This window comes from Alligator mississippiensis, chromosome 6 (genome assembly GCF_030867095.1).
Source record: "Alligator mississippiensis isolate rAllMis1 chromosome 6, rAllMis1, whole genome shotgun sequence".
Taxonomy (NCBI): Eukaryota; Metazoa; Chordata; order Crocodylia; family Alligatoridae; genus Alligator; species Alligator mississippiensis.
In genome coordinates this window covers 8,412,355-8,432,274 of record NC_081829.1, presented here as the reverse complement: position 1 = coordinate 8,432,274, position 19,920 = coordinate 8,412,355, and the positions used below count along the sequence as shown (strand labels likewise).

General features: G+C 41.0%; 1 protein-coding gene and 1 long non-coding RNA gene across 6 annotated transcripts in view; one reads left to right on the top strand and one right to left on the bottom strand.

Moving 5' to 3' along the window:
* ZMYM4 (zinc finger MYM-type containing 4) overlaps window positions 1-15,542 on the bottom strand; it is a 61,964-nt gene extending 46,422 nt beyond the window's left edge. For 4 of the 5 annotated variants that reach the window (XM_014605098.3, XM_019488109.2, XM_014605100.3 and 1 more), the window contains exon 1: window positions 15,376-15,542. In XM_014605098.3, coding sequence (XP_014460584.2) covers window positions 15,376-15,417 — 42 coding nt within the window. In that variant the 5' untranslated portion in view covers window positions 15,418-15,542. Of the gene's footprint in view, window positions 1-2,391; window positions 2,464-15,375 lie in introns of those variants that run through there. The other variant, XM_014605099.3, reaches the window with a different exon arrangement.
* Window positions 15,543-15,620: 78 nt separating this feature from the next.
* On the top strand, window positions 15,621-19,810 carry LOC109283327 (uncharacterized). The gene is made up of 2 exons (XR_002090435.2): window positions 15,621-16,211; window positions 16,391-19,810. It is a non-coding gene; the product is annotated as an uncharacterized LOC109283327 (long non-coding RNA).
* Window positions 19,811-19,920: the final 110 nt, after the last annotated feature.

The window sequence follows — 19,920 nt, the reverse complement described above, 5'->3', positions numbered from 1 at the left end:
GCAGAGGTAATGTGTCCTAGTGATCTGAGCATGAAACTAGAGTCCAGTGGGCATGTCTATATGAGATGCCCACTGCACTGTTGTTACTGTGCAGTCATTTAGTACTTGTATAACCAAGTACCAAATGACTGTGCAGTAGGGTCCCGGCACAGCTGCCTGGTGATATTTATTGTGCAGTAGCTTGTTACTACTGTGCAGTAGCGCTGTGTCATGGTATGTGCCGAGTGATGCTACTGCGCAGTGTGTCTTGTCTAGACGTGCCTAGTAATCCCCAAATTCTAACTACTCAGCCAGCAACTCATACTGCCTTAAAATTAACTTGAACTCTGTACCTCAGTTTCCCCATTTAGTATAAGGATACCAGCGCTTCACGGTGCCGTTATGAAAATTACTTAATATATGTAAAGCTTATGAACATGTGAGTTGCTGCATTTATACTACATATTACTTAGACCCAGATCCTATTGCTTAGGAGCTTGAAGACGTTCTACAAAAAGCAATTTGTGTTCAAATCAGGGGTGCATGAGACATGGGGTACCCCACACACTGAAAATCAGTGACCCATGTACTATATCGATCACCCATACTCTGATGAGGAATATTCATTATAGCTGACAGCAGCTACCTCCAGACAACTAACCATATTATAGGTAAATACATGTGTAGACACACTTAGTGTTTATGTGCACCTAAACTTAATGCGCTTTTGCTTTAGGCACATTAAAATGATTCAGGCGTGTGTGTACACGTAGATGTACTAATGCACATTAAGATGCATTAAATTGAGGCGTTAATAGCTAAGTCGCATTAGCACATGTGCAGACACGCTAATGCGCATTAACGCATGTCTACACGTGTGCTAATGCGACTTAGCTATTTGCGTCTAAATTTGATGCCTGCTTTATACAGGTATCAAATTTAGGCTAACATAGCCTTAAATCACCAGTTTTAAGGTGCATGAAGAGTACGCACGTGTAGGCACATGCCCTTAATGTGCCTTAAAAATGGCGATTTTAGGCTAAGCTCCCTTAGAAGAGGCACGTGTAGATGCACCTACTCTGACACTGTACAAGGAGGGAGCACATCAGATGAATGAAATTCCAAGTGTATTCCCAAAAGCAAGTTTAATAAGTTAAAGCAATATGCAGAATTGTTATACTATTTTGCAAGCCAAAGAACTTTCTGAAAGTGAAGCTATTTCATTTTATTAATAAGATACAGCATGATACTTTTATAAATGCACTTAGGGTAATAGGTATTATTTACATTTATGCCTAGGACAGACAGATTCTAAAACTAACAGAATTTAAATACCACTATTGTTCAGAATTGAGATGTTTTAGAAGAATCAGATTTAATTAATGATTTTGCCCAGGCAGCAAAGCGACTACATCAATCAATACTTTGCATATCCACATTGTAACCAGAACAGTAGTCTGCACATGTATGCACATTATAAATTTGACAAGGTGTTTCTGGAAACAGAATTTCTGAAGATGATAACAGTGTACTAACATCTAGCAAAACACATTTGTCAGATTTATTAAAATTAAAATACAGCTTGGAAGTATTCATTTTTTAAATTTAAATCTAAACAAAAACACTGCTGTGTCAAATGTATTTTATTTAATTTGCCACATTTGTCAAAATTATTTACTAAACACTGGAAAGCTCACCACCTGCCCCTTATTTGCCTGGCACAGGTGGCAGAAGGGCACTGACTGGAGCTTAGCACTGATTTGTATTAATTAACCCAGAACTCCCCACTGCAATAGCATCTAAAACTGTCACAGTATAACAACATCCATAAAACCAAACATTTAATTCATAGATCATTTTTGTGCAGTTCAAGAATTATGTTACTCTAAGACTGGAAATGTCACTTTGCAAAAACAGCAAGTCAAACACATTTTGAAATATAACCATCAGGTTCACGCCTCCATCTCTTTCTTGGTTTCTTTTCCCCAAATAATCTTTAAGGCCTTACATGAAGAACAGTGCTAAGAAAACTCCAACTGGAAAAAAACCCCCCAAAAACAAAAAACACAAAAAACATCCACTAATGCCTTGATCTCCTACCTCTCGTAGTTTCCCTGTTCCCATATGCCGCAGCATATACTGCAACTTTGGAACCCATTAAAAGTTTTTATAGAAGGCAGATTTTTAAAAGTGGTTCAAAATCTAATTAACATTCTTGAACTCAGGTATAAAAAGGTCAGGAAGTGCTCCCTGAGCCCAGCCACATGACTTTGCTGGAAGATGTTAGGCACTCAGCCAACTGCTCTGCCTCTCCTAGATTTGAAACCTGTGCAGCACAAACAGCAAACATTAATCAAGGGTCCTTCCTAGGGTTGCTTTTGCAGAATAACAGAGAGACCCATTGATTCATACCTTCAAAGCACCTACATAGTGAAGAGAGGAAAGGGTAACAAAGAGCCAGCCTGCTGCAAATACCTGCTACAGGAAAAGAAGCACTTCAACAGGAAGCGAACCCCTAGAGGTCACACGAGCCATAGAGATCTGCAAATAAGAGAGCCACAGAGTTGTGCACTGATGACTGCAATTCAGTCCTACAGAGCCCCCTAGCAGCCTCAGCTGCCTTGAGCTGGTGTCTTATTTCTGCCATTCACTTGCTGTGGGTGTACTTTCTGCATTATTTCTGAAGGCACTTTGTCCCTTGCATTTTAAAATTTCAACTACATTCAAGGGTTGTTCGATACAAGCCTCTTTTAAAGCAGATAAAATGCAAGAAAATTAAATTTAGTGATGGGGAATTAGCAGTAGGTAATTGCAACAAGACCTCAACATTTCTTCACATGTATGCTGGAGAAAATCTCCTTAGTTTGCCAGTCGGCTAAATAACTTATTTTCTAATACTATAAAACAGAAATAGGACATTTACTTTGGGAAAAGATGCAAAAGTACATTCATTTTAGAGGCAGAGGCCCTAACTGTACATGGTGCAAACAAAAAAAATCCCTCATCCCTTCACAAGACTGGCCTCAGGCATTTTTTTTAAATCAAGATTTTAGGCTACCTGTAAATAAATTGGGGCTGTGGCTGTCAAGATAATCTACAAATCCAATTAATGCTGTATACATGGTCAAAAAAACTGGAAGGGCAGAAATTTTTTCATTCTGTATTGCTCCTGATCTTGTTGTTCAATAAATATTAAGCTTTACTTTATGCAACAATACCAGACATCTTAAGTATTAAAACTGTCAGAATGTGTAATAGTTTAAAGAGTGAGCTGCTAACCTGATAGTTCACACCTAAATTGTGAATGGTACTTTGCAAATCACAAAAGGAGTGTTCAGCTTATGTGCATTTTGTTACATCCCACCTCACTTTTTCCCTGCAATTTTTTTTCAGTTCCCAAGTATTGTAGTTCACATAAAGCCTTAATCTACATGATGCTGTGGCAGAACATCCAATATAAAAAAAATATCAGCTGGAGACAGCCCACAACTGATATGAAATCAAGCAAGTACAATTCCCCCATCTAAATGCACACACACACTATTGAGTGTCTAACAAATGATTCAATACTCTTAGCCTGTACTAGCTAAGAAGCAAAAGGGATCCCTTTCTCCATCAAGAAATCACCACAAAAACATGCAACAGAGGAAGAATCCTCTTGCTGGGCCCCCTATAGGAAGGAAGTAGCACGCAGCAGTTTTGCGTTGATCTCATCTGAAGCCTGCAAGTTTAGCTGCATGGACTTCAGAAATGCTTGTAAAAAAAATATAATTTTTGTATCAGTTGTGTGTTAAACCCCTCTCTAGATGTTCATTTAACCCTAGTATTTTACTCTGATTACGCACATTTCGACAAAGCTTTGGCAGGAATGATCTAGTTGGGGATGGTCCTGCTTTGAGCAGGGGGTTGGACTAGGTGACCTCCTGAGGTCCCTTCCAAACATAACTTTCTATGATTTTATTAACCCATTAGAATGGCTGCATTTTCCATTTACAAGTGTATGTATAGAAGGATCTGTCCACATCAACAAATGAATGAGTTAACTTAGACAAGGGATATCAAAGGCTGGATCTAGTCCATGGAGCCCTATCATATGGCCCATGGCGCTGCCTCCAGGGTCTCTCACTGGACCTGGCATGCTGTGCGCAGCATGTGCCTGGATCAGTCCCGTATGCCAGACTGGACCAGACCCAGCATCATGCTGAATCCTGTGCCCAAAGCTGGCCTGTGGGCCCAATACAGTCTGTGGACCAGCTCCACACTGCTCGCTTAGCCTGAGGACCAGTCCCATGTTACTGCCAGATGAGTTTGACATCTGCGACTTACATGATCATACCCTGCAACATGCTGAATACCTTCTGCTCCCCTGTAAGTCAATGAGAGTTGAGATTACTCAATGCCTCAATCATGTTATTGGAAACAATGTGAAATGGACTAGTTGGGCCCAAGATACAGCTAGCCAATGCTTGGGACAACAAATACCAGCACACTGTTTGAGACCAGAGGACCCACACACCAGAATATAAGAGAAGTCAGATATTGCTTCGCTCAATGTCTCCCCCAAGAGATCACGATAACCATGCTAGCAATTATTTTCTCAAAACTTATGTTATGAAGAGAGTACCAGTTGATGAATGGACTTGTGATATAATGTTTTTGTTTCCTTCTGGTTTTGGTTCTAGTCTGCCCTCAACTAAGATGCCTACAAAATGATGTTGCATGTAAATTAAAAGAACACATCCTCTTGTTGATGAAAAACTACACCAGGGGTTCTCTGACTTTCTCATATGGTCCATATGTTAGCAGGACCGCATTCGGGGCCCAGATCTTCAACCAGTAGAAAGAGTGCAGATTTCCTCTCTGCTCAAAACAGACCAGTGCAAACCAGAACAGTTGCAGGCTTGGAAAATAAGTGCTGTCTCTGCTACACTTTTCCTTTTTTAATGGAAAAAAGGTAATCAAGGCATCTACTTCAGCTCTTCAAGTTGTCTTCCCTGCTTTGGCTTCCTTTTGCCTGTGCTGCCATTGCCCTTCACATGGTTCGACTAAACGCATGGTCCTCTCCTCCCTTGCTATCATTCCCATGGACTCTTCCCGCAGAGAGCTACAACTTTAGCTCCACTCTTGTTCCTCAGGTTGGCTCCTATTTTTGCTCTTCCTATAAAGAACCGGTTCCTAGAAGAGACAGCTTTGCTCAGTACCCCACATTGCTTCCAACTATTTTTACGTGCACCGTATCTTGGTTTTGCATTGTAAAGAGATGGAATACATATAAAAACAAGAAATGTTAGCACAGCTCTCAGCAAACCACTGGCACTTGTTCCATAGAAAACTTTTGAATTGCTGACTACATAAATAAATGGTAGCACACAAACTTGACAGTCTGTATAAGATGCCTCCATAAAACTGGCTGACTTTAATACGAAGACCCTACAGGGAAAAAAGTCTACAATTTTCTCCTGCAGCACCTGGCTGCAACGACAGCATTCAAACTGATTGCTACCAAAGCCTAAAACTTTTTCATATATTGTGACACTCTCCAAAAATGCCTCTCTATGGCCAAGAGAAGAACTGAAGCAATTTCAGGGGTCATTAACAATACAGTAATGCACTGTGTTGTCATCATCTGTGGTATGAAAGTCTGTGCTGCACTACTGCCCATACAAAGAGATATCAAGTTGGTCAACAGAATGGATATTTTAGAAAACAAGTTGCTAAAATTCTGCAAAACATAGTAATAAGAGCCTGTATTCCTCTCAGAGACTGCCTGAAGAATTTTCTATTTATGTCTGTTTTCAGTACTTTTGTTTAAAAGCTTTGTTTGTACCCAGGATCTCCATTCTCTTTCCATTCCCTCAGACTGCATGAACTATTTGTAAAAATAAAACTCTGCCCCTTACAATTAAGGCATCTTGTTAAATTAGAAACAAGACCTGATTTCTAGTTTAACCTGACTGGGATTTTTCAGCATTATATATTTATCAAAACAACGTGTGTGTGTGTGTGTGTGTGTGTGTGTGTGTGTGTGTGTGTGTGTGTGTGTGTGTGTGTGTGTGTGTGTGTGTGTGTGTGTAAAACTACACTGGGGTAGAATAATTTTCTGAATGACACCAGCGTGGCTTCCTTAGTGTGTTATAGTTTGCGATATCAATAGCTCTCTAAAGCTCGCATGTATGTGTTCAAGGCAAATAATGAAAAATACATTTATATTAGGCAGGAAAGCAAACAACACGGAAGTGGGAACTGAAATTTTTCCAAAAGAGAATAGTAGACAAGTATAGCTTGGGTTAAAAACAATGTTCAATTTAATATAAAACCTTAACATAATGTTAACTTTTAATAAATAATGTGAACAATATGTGATTTCATTTTTTAACTGAACAGGAAAACTAACTTTATATTGCCCTGTCACAGCATTAGACTTAAGTTAGAAATCACAGTATTATGTTTAAATAGATGGTCACAATTGGTGGTCACAGCAAAGTTTGAACTGTAAGTCGCCCAGGAACTTTCTTCTAACATGGTTCTCCAAAATTATTTTCTAATCTAAACTAAGAGGAAGTAGTCTTTAATTTTTTAAATATTACTATTATTGGGTATCTTTAGTAAAAGGGCATGGTATTTTGGTTTGAAGGACAGTGAGGGTACTGGGGGTTCATGTCCCAGGCTGCCTGTGCTGAGTTGGGTCAGCCTCCATGCTTCTCTGCAGCACAACTGCAGATTCCACTCTGGGGTTTATGAATATAGATACACATGAAAGCAAAAAATATTATAAACATGGCATATGTTTGATCTGTCTCAAATGCTAAATTTCAGGGGTTACTTTTTGTTTCCATTCCTGCCAAAGCAGTTCTTGATTTATTTCTACCAATGCACTGACTACATTATTTCTCCCACTTTTATTTCACTGTATATACCTGATATTAGTATGTTTCTATCTAGGAGCCTTTTGAATATTAATATGTAGAAATGGAGGTTAAAAGGTTGCTTATATAACTCTGTTTAAAAATCAGTTTGTTCTGTGGTGGTTAACAGATTCATAGACATTAGTACTGGAAGAGAACTCGCAAGATCATTGGGTCCAGCCCCCTGCACAAGGGGCAGGAACTCAGCTGGGGTCAGATAACCCCAGCAAGGTAAGCACCCAAGAGTTTCTTAAAGGTATCCAGAGTAGGTGCTTGCACCACTTCTGGGGGGAGTCTATTCCAGACTCTGGAAACTCAGATGGTAAAGAAGTTTTTTCCTTATGCCCAGTCTAAAATGGTCTTCCAGCAGTTTGTGACCATTAGACCTTGTCTTCCCTCAGGGTGCCCTGCTGAACAGACATTCGCCCAGTTCCTGATGCACACCCCTTATATACTTATAGGCTGCCACCAAGTCACTCCTGAGCCTTCACTTTTCCAGGCTGAAGAATCCCATGTCCATCAGCCTCTCCTCATAAGGCCTGTTCTCTTGACCTCTAATCATGCACATGCCTCTCCCCTGGACTCTCTCAAGCTTCTCCACATCCTTTCTAAAGTGTGGAGCCCAGAATTGGATGCAGTACTCCAGCTGTGGCCTCATCAATGCCAAATAAAGCAGGAGAATGACTTCTTGGTTCTTGCTTGAGATGCATCGGTAGATGCAAGCCAGAGTTTTTTTTGCTTTGCTGGCTGCAGCATTACATTGGTGGCTCATGTTCATCTTGTGGTCAATCATGACCTCCAAGTTTCTTTCAGTTGTGGTGCTAGCGAGTGTAGCACTACCGAGCTTGTAAGTATGATGTGAGTTTTTTCTCTTGGGGTGGAGCACCTTGCATTTCTCTGGGTTGCATGTCATCAGGTTTTGATCCGCCCCCCTTGCGAGCCTGTCCAGGTCGGCCTGAATTGCTAGCTTATCCTCTACTGCAATGGTTCTCAAACTTTTTTTTTCCGTGGACCACTTGAAAATTGCTGAGGGCCTTGACAGACCACTTAATAAACTTTTATTTGTTCTACAAATCAAAACACACAACTCATATTTTAATATCAGTAGTCTTACCTTACAAGTACAGATATTCTCTATTGTTCTGCAACCTTTCTGTGGACCACCTGAATGGAGCTCACAGACCAGTGGTGGTCCAGGGACCACAGTTTGAGAACCTCTGCTCTAGTGTGACTGCACTCCCTCATGATTTGTTGTCTGTGAACTTAGCCAATCCGCTTCTGACACTTGAATCTAGATCATATATGAATATATTAAAGAGTACGGAGCCCTGGGGGATCCACTGGTCACCATGCGCCATGGTAACTTGGTTCCATCGACTATCATTCTCTGGGTCCGACCATGGAGTCAGTTCCCCAGCCATTGGATTGTAAGGTTGTTGAGGCCGCAGTTCCCCAATTTTACCATGAGGACATCACGGGAGACCAAGTCAAAGGCTTTTTTGTGATTTTGGACATCTTATGAGGTCCCTTCCAGCCCCAATGTCTATGAAATCTATGATGTGTTTGTGGTTTTGTTTGTTTGTTTTCACTATTGATTTCTTTCAATTATTTCCTACATAATGTTGCATTGCTTGCTCTGGAAAAAGCTTCACTTTTCATAAAATACTGAAACAACTTGTACAGGGCAGCATCAAATTATACAAACACATGTTAAAGTTCATTATCAACCAAAGGATCGTTCATAACACCTTAATTTTTCAGCATAGAACATCGTTTTGAATGAAGAAATATATTAGTTTGTTGAAACTGAAAATTTAAGAATCAGAAGAAAATCTAGTGCATAAAATTGTTAACAAAACAAACAAATACAATCATATTAATGTAAAAAAAAGAAACTGGAACTCCTTCAATAGGAAGATTTTTGCTCAGTCAAGTTAATCTGCAAAAGGTTTAAATATTATTCATTCACATTTTCAGGCCCCTTTATCTGCCAGATCAGTACAAAAGACAATCCATCCCAAATTCTCTGATGTTAGAGTTATCATTCATTATCATTAGGCAACATAATATGGCAAGGTTGTTTCAGCAACTGTACTGGGTACTGGCACACAAAGAAAACCACTATCTTTGTCAAATTAGACAAACAAAATGGGTTCTTATGCCTTGTCTGCCATCCTCTTATACTACCACTACAAACAAAATGATGTTTTTCTCATCCAACTGACACTGCAAGAATACTCTAAGGTCCAGATTCAGCAAAGCAATCAGAGAGATGAATTTGAAAGGAACCTAAGAGAATTAATCTGGACACTTAGGTCCCTTTGGGTCCTATGAAAATCTGGTCTAAGTGTTTTGCTGAACCTGGTTCCCAATTAAAAGAATTCTCCTACAGCAAGTGGAGAAATAAAAACAGTTAGAAAATTTGAATTCTGGTTTTTGAAGCATAATGATCAATTTAATAGTTTTTATAACATTTAATGCCACTGTTAAGAACGATTTAATTACACTGATAGCTGATATTTTTTATTTTCAATGATATTTTTCACTGAAAACTTTAAAGGTGTTACCTACCTACACTCTGAAACTATGTTCCGAATTATATATGCCTCTATAGGCCACTTAACATAATATGAGTTTCTAAACACTATCCTGCAGTGAAGCATTATCAAGTCAAAGACAGTTTTACTATCAGAGGTCAGAGAGGCCTACCATTATTCAAAACATTAATTTGATTTTCTTGAATAATGTCAAACAAAAATTGTAAATATTCTCTATACCTGATGTACTACAGATTTGATATATAAAACCAAAGACCAAAGCAAGCAGTGCTCTTAAATGGATAAATTAAATATTACACTTGGGATTGCCTTAAAAAATGAACACAGTGCAGAGCAGGCACAATTATCAATACTACTAATTTTTAGTTGGTTTTCAAGAATGGCAGTAAGTAGTGTGCATTGAAAAAACAACTACTTCATATCTAAAAACATATATATGTATTTAATCATAGATACACAATTGCTTTCCCTCCCCCACTTGCAGTTTTTGAAAGTAGCACTTCCAGGAGACAACTCTAAAGGAAAGAAGATCTAGAAATAAATATCATCTTGTACTCCAGGCCATGAGGTCTACAGCAACACTTAGCCCAACCGGCTTATATTGGTCTCCCTTTCTCTGAAAGACTGGGCATGTCTACACATGTACTTTAATGTGTATTAACCTACTTTAATGTGCATTAAGGTGTCACTAAATAACTGCTATTTAGCTAATACGCATTAAGACAGGCTAATGCACATTTTCCTAGTTCCTCAGGGCACTTTTACATGTGCTCTGGTGGTGTGGGGGGTGGCACTTTAATTTGAATGGCTCTGAGAGTCACTGTAATTAAAATGTTGCAGTGTCTCATCTATCATGGTCCCTACACTTCAAAATGGCAGCAGGGGCGCTTGCACTAAAGCTTGTGCTCGAACGAAAGCTTTAGTTCAAGCATCCCCACCACCATTTTGAAGTGCAGGGATGCTGATACACGAGATGCAGGAGGCTGCAGGAGTCCAGCAGACTCAATTAATCCAGTCTGCTCCAATGCACTGTAATTACAATGCGTTGGAGCAGCTTCTGTGCTCATGTACAGGCACCCTTACAATGCAGGTACTAGATTTAATGCACATTAACTAAAACACACCAATGCATGTGTAAACATGCCCACTAAACACAAACTTAAGGCATCAGCTTTCCCATTCTTCTCCAACTTAGCTCTCATGTGGCCTTTGCTTCAACTCCGGATTAGCTTCTAGCAGTGCAGACACTATCTGCTGCTACATCCATTTCCATACAAGGAACTTATTTGCCATCATGTCAAACTTCCTACTGCATTCCTGAAAGAGTCTACTGAATATTTCCCCACCACACAGAATACTTTTCTTTCAAGTATTTCCCCACATGGATTTTTGCACATCCTCTTGTTCTCTTCTCTTTGGACAGCTGACATAAATAAAATGTCCCTGTGGTGGCTTTTGCCTGTCTTCCTTTTACATCAGTAGAGACAAGGCACTGCTTTCACTCTAGAATGGAAAGCAGAAAACAGCCTATAGCATTAGGTGAGAGCAGCTGACATCCTACCAGCCCTTGATGAAACATCCTTAGATGAAGAAGTCTTACTATGAGAAGTGTAAGATGGTTGTGAAATACAGATGTTAATCAGCAGAGCTATAACAGCTCTTTCTATGCCACTTGGATCTTGTTACAAAATGGATACATGGAAACCACATGGGTGGAGGGAGCTATTGACAGGAATCCTTCAAGAAAATTGAGTAAATGGAATCAGCTACATGATTTATTTAGTGAAAGGTTGAAGTCAACTGGCATGCCTAGAGAATGAGGGGAAAGGGCAGACAGATGGTGAAGATGAAAACAGATCCATTTTAAAAAGTGTTAGGCAAGCCTCTCATTACATTATACATCTCTAGTCACATAAAGGGACCTTAAAGTAAGTTTAAATATTATTTATTTCAATCTTTTTCAGCTTTTTAGGCTGTGGCAGCAGGATAGAGCAGCCTTAATGTAAGTGAGCGCCTCACACAGGGCAGATGACTGTAAAAAAGCAATGATATCAAGTTATACTATGAGAGGCAAATTGTGATAAAAAGCATATACCCACAAAGGGTGAAGGCTGTGTTTACAATGGCTTTCTATCACTAAGGGCGCTTCTGTAATCGCAGGTCCCAAAGGAGAGAACGTTTCCTTCAACTTGCAATGGCATAAAAATCTTACCGACGTTAACAAATATTTCAAAAATATTTGGCTTATTAAAATAAGATCCTCAGGTATATCATCATCAATTTTATTTCCAAGGTTCCAATACTTTCCATTTTGAATCTCTTGGGTGCATCCCCCGTGCGCTTTACTGTGGAATAGACTAATTAGCTCCGCAGTAAAGCATCACCATCTACGTGTGCACAGGTTTTAGGGGGCCGTAAACTAATTAACTCTGCTGTAAGATAGTAGAGTCAGGGAAACCTAGGTGTAGACAGTGACAGGGGCTGGCTGCTGGGGGATTGCCTGCTGGCTAGCCACACAGCTCTGCAGGTTCTCCACCCTCGTGCCCCAGTCAGCCCCTGCACGGTCTGATGCCGCCACCCGGAGCCTGGGGCTGATCCCCCACTGCCAGCCCAGGGCTGCTCCGCCCCAGCTCAAAGTGCTGCTGCCCCAGGCACATGTGTATATGCTGCATCTAGCAGTGTACTCTGGCTCAAAGTGCTCCAGAATTTATTGCATCGCATTAGCTGTATGTGTAAATGCACCCCCTTGGTAGTACTTCACTCCTCAAATAGCTCCATCTATTGCATTGGGACCACTCATGGAGGACAGATGGCAGACTATTACCCTCAGTGGGTAAATGCCCTGTTCAGACTGTAAGCTGTTCAAGACAGGGGTACTACATACAAATAAAAAGGCAGTGTCATGCATATCTGAGACCCTGAATAATAATAATAAAAACAACAATAACAACAACAACATTATAGTAGAAGATTTATTAGACTTGTGTATTAGGACACAGTCTTCAATTTAAACCCTTAGGATCTGTAAATACAAAAATAGTATCATGAGTACATTTATTTACATTGCCTTTGGTTTGGGGCAGAAAACTAATAGTCTTTGTTGCAGTCATTTTTACGGTAGAAATTTCAGCACGTTATTAAAAATTAAACAGAATGTGAGTTTCTATGTCATGTCTTGCAATAACAAAAAACAAAGGTTCCATCTTTCCTTAGTTCTTTGGAAATGTTCCTGGAAATCAGATTGAAAGGTGGCATCAATTCATCAATTGATTTAGCAATGCAATCAGTTTCAACATGCACAGAAATATCTGTTTAGAGCAACAATCCTTGCAAAAGGTCATTAGCAGGGTACTTTAAAGATCAAACCAATTCTGGATGTTCAAGTGTTCATACAAGTTTTGTGGCTTGAAGCTAATTAATAAAATCAGTCTTCTCTTCTATTTAGGAATAAAGAGTTTTGTAGATGATGCTAATTGCTTCTACACTCAGAACTTGAAAAAAATTCATTTTACACCTAATCTCTCACAGAACGGCAACCGCACAACTCAGAGAAAAGACAGTGGAGCCTTTCGCTGCTATATCACAAACTCAAATCCGTGTTAGGATTGAGCAGCAGTCACTATTTACTGATGGTTTTCAATTGGAGTTACACACATGTAGTGAAAGAAAGTAAAAGAATACCGATTTTCTGCAACCTCATTCTGAGCACTGTTTTAAAAAGTTTTTTAGAAGAGTTAGTTAACTTTTATTCCATTATACTTTAGCAACTACAATCTTATGGGTACATAGGGCTTCCAAAAAAGAAGGATCATGATTTTCCTCTTTTGGGTATCACAGATATCTATTCATTTAAACAGAACATGTTTGATTATTGGAAATTAATGAGAAAACCAGATATTTAGAAAACATGCCGTGTGATGTACCTGAGAAAAGGATCAGATCTACAAAAGAGTTATATTACTGATATTTGAAGAAAATGGAAATGAAGTTTTGCTCTGCAGTTCCTAATTTATCCGTGTATCATCAAGTCTCTTTCCACTAAACTCCTTGTTAGTTTTTGAGACTCGAATCCTGCAACACTTGCATACATATGTATCATCACATCTGCAAGAAGTTCTATCAAATTCAGATAGGATGCTTATGAATCTAACAGTATTGTCAACTCTCATGATTTCTGGCATTGTTCTTAAAGTCTACGCTTTGAGAATGGGAAAAACTTAGCATAGACTTTAAGAACACCACCAAAAATCATGAGAGCTGGCAACACGGATCTAAGTTATATACATACACAAGTTTGAGGGATTGGGGTCTAAGAGAATGCTATCACAATATTTTGTCCCATGACCCTACAACAGTTTAGCAATAAAGACACTGTTTTTCCAGTTGAAACTGGAAGAATCAAATGTTTTCTCAAGCAACAACTAAGTAATCACCAGTTTCATGCTGTTTGCAACAAAATTTGCTAAATTAATCTTATCTATGTAGAAACATTAAGTCTTATACAAACTACTTGTTGATTCTAGAGCCCAAAATTTGGACATCATCATGAATTTCACCTCTGGTAGAACAGGAACTGGACTGTTCAAAGGAAACAGTAAAAGACATGGAGTCTACCTCCAGATCACAAGCTCAAACCCAGGTTAGCATTGGCCAAAACTCATCATTATGTGATGATTCAGGCATTATAAAAGGGCAGTGAAAACACACTGATGTGGAGCAAGTTTATTCTGAGTACTGCTTTGAAAACTTGCTCTCCCGCACAAATTAATTGAGCAGCTGGATACGGCCAGTAGAGCATTTCTGTTCAAGCTCTCTCACGACTGAGTAAACCAGCGTGCCCGGCGGACCATCAGACCAAACTATGAAGGAGCATGTGTCCAGGTGAGCAGTGAAGTGGCACTCACTCATGCGCTCACTGCTTTATCTAAGGGCAGATGATTCAGGGATGTACGTGGTAGCTGTGTTAGTCTGAGATAAAAAGAAACGCAAAAAATCTAGAACTCTTGGTTCCAAAATGATACCTTTTATTAACTCAACTGAGAAATTGCACAAAAAAAAAAAATCTTTTTCTGCAAGCTTTCTTGCAAGAAAAAGTTTCGGGAAGCCTGAAAGCCTTTTCTTGCAAGAAAGCTCGCAGAAAAAGATTTTTTTTTGCAATTTCTCAGTTGGGCTAATAAAAGGTATTGTTTCCTACCCTGGGTTCCTTTAAGAAACACTTGGATGCCTATCTTGCTGGGATCATTTGACCCCTGCTGACTGGAGGTTGGATCCGCTCATCTTGCGAGGTCCCTTCTAGCTCTAACAACTATGAAATCTGTGAAATTTTGGAACCAGAGTTCTCGCTTCTTGCATTTCTTAAGGACACATGAGGCTGCCGTCTCGACGCCTGACTTCAGAGGCACACGGGCGATTAAAACCACCACAAGGAGAAGGGCTGGGCGGGAAACGCTCAGAAGCAAATCTCGCCGGGGGGGGCGATCTGACCCCAGCTGACTTTCTGCCCTTGGCGCCGGACCCGACGATCTCGCGGGGTCTAACGAAATCCATGAAATTGACGTACTTGGAAGAGGAAACCGCACCCACGGGCGTTTAATTACCCGACGGGTTGCGTGAGCCCTTTCCTACCCGACCGTAGGAGGCCGAAGCGAAAGGAACCGAGGGCTCGGGAGGCCTGCAAAGACCTCAAAGCCACGTGGGGCTGGCGGCCTCCAGACCCACGTGCTCTCCAGGGTCAGGACACCCACGCAGGGCAGGACCCCAGTGGGGGAGGAAGGAGCTGGGCCGGCCCCTCCCCCCCAGGCACAGCCCCTCCCCCACCCCCACCCCCAGGAATGAATGGGGCCGCCCCCTCCCGCACAGCGCGGCCCCGCCCCCTGGAGGCCCCGCCCCCTCCCCTTTGACCCCGCCCCTCCCCCGCGGCCCCGCGCGCTCACCCTGCCGCAGGCGCCGGGTCCCTCCTTCTTGGCCTCCGCCATGTTGGGCCCCGCGGCCCCCGAGCGCGGCCGCCCCACGGGGGGTCTCTCCCGCGCCCCCCTGAGGGAGGGGGTGAGGCGGGGCGGGAGGCGGCCCGAGCCCTGCGGGGAGGGGGGCGGGGGGCGCGGCGCGGCGGGCGCGGGGGGCTCCGACCCTCCCAGGCCGCGAGCCTCTTAAAGCTGCAACGACAAGCCCAGCGCGGGGCGCGAGTGCGCAGGCGCGAGGCGCATGCGCGGCGGCGCGGCGCTCCCCCGCCCCTCCCTCCCGCGCAGGCGCAGTTGGCGCCTGTGGCCTCGGCAGGTCCAGGATGGCGCGGTCTTAAAGGGGCCGCACCCCTTTGTAGGCCATGCTGGGCAGGGTGGGGTCCCTAGTGGGGTGGGCTGCAGGGGAAGTGGTGCTGGGGCAAGTGGCATCGCCCGCCATGGGCTGCTGGGGTTGGGATGCCGCCACGGCCTGGAGTCCTACAATATGGCATGCAACGTGCCACGGTGTGTCGCGCACGTGGCTTCACGCCACAGTGCCACCGCCAAGTCCTGCCAGGCGCCACACTTCGCACCCCATATTGTGGGGTGGCCCATATTATGAGCCCCCTACTTGACACCTTGGAGGCCCTGTCTTGTGCCTCGTGCACCGCCGGAGCATCCCCAGCGCCAAGTGTTTGCCGTCGTGGCTGGGTACAGGTTGCTGTTGTCTTTGGGAGCGGCCTGTGCGATGATCCGACTTTCACACGGCCACCAGAGCCGTTTCCCAAGCTGCTGATGGTGATAGCACAGCAATGACGTTTCTTTTGGAGACGGTATGTATGGCCTTTAAAAGGATGCTGGCAGGTTAAAAATAATATACTCTTACATCCCGATAATCCTCCTCTGCGTTATTAAGGACGACGCAAAATAATGAACTAACGTGGAATGGATGCAGCTTTTCTCTTCTCCCTGAGGCTACTTATTTTTATTTTTAATTTTTGTATTCCAACAGCCCAGAGGCACCTCCCTTCCATCTGGAGATCAGCACCACGTTGTTCTAGAAACTGAACAAATGCAGAATGAGAAACATTGCGGCTCCTGAAGAGCCTAGGATTGTCCAGAGAAACTAGACTAGTCATTTTTTATCTCACTTATAGTGCCTAATCTCTTTCAATCGTGAATAATAATATTAATAAGAAATTTCTAGTGGAACATTACAATACCTGGCTTGCAAAGACAGCTGAAGTCTGTTTCCTTGCTTTCAGTGGATGTTTCCATACTTTACAGAAATATTTCTGTTTGTCAAAAGTCTGTTTCTAACGCCCTAATCTTGCCAAAATAGGCATACATGTTTAATGTTATGCACATGTGAGGTTCTGCTTGGAATTATATCATAATCCCAGTGACTTTAAATTAAATGTAAGTATGCATGTGAATTTTTGCAGCATCAGGTTTAAATATTTTTAACAGTTTTCATCACTTTGGTGCATTTCAACCGTTAAAGCTGCCAATCCATTAAAAGGATACACATCAATCAAAAAAAAATTCAAATCTGCATGTTCTTGGGGATACAAGCTGTCGCCTTTTTATCTGGAAAAATGCCAAACATTGTTGAGAGGCAAGGATTTTTTGGCAATATATTTTATTGGACCAACTGTATAGCTGGGAGAGATGTTAGACAAGATTTAGCATCCACAAATAATGAATACGAACCACATCATTCACGTTCTTCAATATGTAAATAATCTAAGTATTAATTAAAAGTCTGACTTAACAGAAGTCTTAATTCCCTTTCCTAATTTGACATGCACTGTTAACATATATTGTTAAATAGGACTGTCTATTATGCCAAAGATGTCTGTTTTTCAGTGGTGAGTGAAATGAACTCTGCATAAATTGTATCCTTCACTTCCTGTCCTAAAATATTCTATATTGGCACTATGTTTCCAGAGGTGGATGAATTCCAATGACATTGAAGTGATTCCTTTCTCTGGTAGTAATTGTTAATAAATTATTAATAATAAATATTTATATAATACTCTTCATTTTCAAATGTTGTAACTATTTGTCAGTTTGTTACATTTAGAAAGCACTTTGGGATTTTACTTGATGAAAGATGCCATATATTTAAAATAATAACGCTGCTGTGAACCTTAATTAACAAAGTAATGTATGATTCTTGAATAGACAAAAATGCAAAATATAATTTTTTTTTATTGAGCAATCTAATAACGATGTTGACAAATGCAAGCATTCAGAGCATCACAAGTCAGCATCCAAATTGTCAGGAGTATTACTTAAACATCATTAGATTTTTTTTAAATAATATGTGTGTGATTCTATTTTTCTTTGACTTCAGCCTCATGAGCTTTAAGGATACAGTCAAGTCACATTTTTAATATTTTTCTGTGCACCCATAAAAGTGAGCGACTGGTTTTTTTATTTAAATTAAAGCTGAGTTTTTTATGTGATCACATGACTCTAGGAGCTAAGGCCTTAAAAAAAGCCGACTAGCATAAGGCTAGCAATAAAATCATGAGGCTTGGCAACACTGATAATGCAAACCGTGGTGTGTAGAACAGGTTTGTAGAGTGCTGTATGTCCATCCAAACTGTATAGTTGATCCAAGAAAGTATACTACCCACACAAATCCTTGCTTCTTGTAGTATTGTTTAATAATTTGTTCAGAGCACAGTTACAGGAACAATAGTCTTCTATTTTTTCTTTTCTAAGCAAGTAAATTAATTGGGATGTTAGGGGAAATAACAGTAGGGACAATAGTTCATTGGAAACTTATTCAGAGCACCCAGTACACTTTGTTGTTAATTATTGGTCCTGTCCTCAAAACTGAGTGTAACAAAATGATGTGCTGTTAAGAATTGTGCCAGTTGAATCATTTTATCTCAAATTGATAAAGTGGCACTGATAATGAGGGTTATTAGTTTGTGGAATAATCTCCTACATGAGGAAGTAAATATGTCACCTGAGGCATTTCAATTAAATCAGGCAGATCCCTGGAGTTTAAATTCTTGAGCAGTTCTTCCTGCTGTCAACATAAAATATTCTTTATGGAGCTCCGCATACTCTTACCATCAAACTTTTAAATGAAAGAGTGAATTAAGTGGGACTTACGAGAGGGGGGAATAGAAGTTAAAGTTGTTACAGGTTTTCAAGCTGGGGTGGGGCAGGGGGAATTATGAGAACTTTCTTTCTTAATAGACATGGAAATAGAACAAGTAAAATAATAATTGCAAGTAATATGTAAATAGAATAGAAGCATGATCTCTAGAAACATATTTCAAACCTTACTAATTCAGTTTCAAAGTCAAATGGTATTCCTCTATTCCCTGTTTCCAAAATTGGAGGTGTGGGGTAGCCCTCTACCACGATGTAAATTGAGTGGATCTTAAATCACCCCACAATGTGTGGCACTCTGTGTCACTTTTAAAAGGATCTCACAGCACCTTGGTTGAGAATCACTGCTGTTGGCATGTACTTTGGCTTCAGGGTGGCTTATTTTTATGGAATTTAAACCTATTTTTGATAGACCCGCACAAAACTGAGATGGGAGCACCCACACGGCCTTTATCAATGCTTTAGTCAAATTAGCTTAAAATCACAACTTAAATTAATCCTGATCGACGCCATGTAATACGCCCGTTTACACTGGAGTTGAGCAAAAGTCCCATTTCCATCAGCACATCCCAATATTCTTTTATTCTTTCTTTGATGAAGCTTTGTCACTGCTCTGTTAGCACCGTCACCTTTTACCATGCTCAGGAACGATTCTGCCAATCCCAATGGAGTGCAGGATTGTCTACCTACCAAATGCAAGCATGCCAAGAAAATGTTCACCTCCTGCTTCTCTGATCTTGAGACCTCATCCAAAGCCCAGTGAAGTCAAAGAGGACCCCCGCGATAAGACTCTATAGACTGAGAACCTTCTTCAACCTACCCCCATTGCAGACCATTGGACAGGTTTTTGGGAGTCTTTATTGATTTAAGCTGATGTTGGATCAAGCCTAGGTGACTGGAGGAGGATTCAGAGAAGAGACAGCATTTAATCTGGCTGGGGTTACGTAACCCCAGCGCTCCTTCCTGCCTGGAGCAGGGGGTTGGACCCGATGATCTACCAGTTCCCTTCCGACTCTAGAAATCTATGAATCTATTAAATCTTTGAAGGAAAGCTTTTATTACACTAACCCCACCCTGCCCTTGGTGTATCTATTCCCAAGGCAGAGTAAAAATGGACTGAATTATTATTGCCAAAGGGAACAATCCCCAAACCACTGCTAGAAAGTGCTTAAAGAAAGCCCCTTCCAATGCCAATGAGGTGAAGAGTGACAACTGATAATCACTTAGGTCCACTCAGGTTATACTGACATTTCACCTACTGTGACTTTTCTCCATGAAAATAAACATTTCACTTCAACATTTGGATAATGGGCACTATAGAAAAAAATATAAGTAGATGGATACTGTATATTGTTTATGATTTTGTCATTTTATTTTCCTTTTAATTTACTGAAAACATGCAGATAT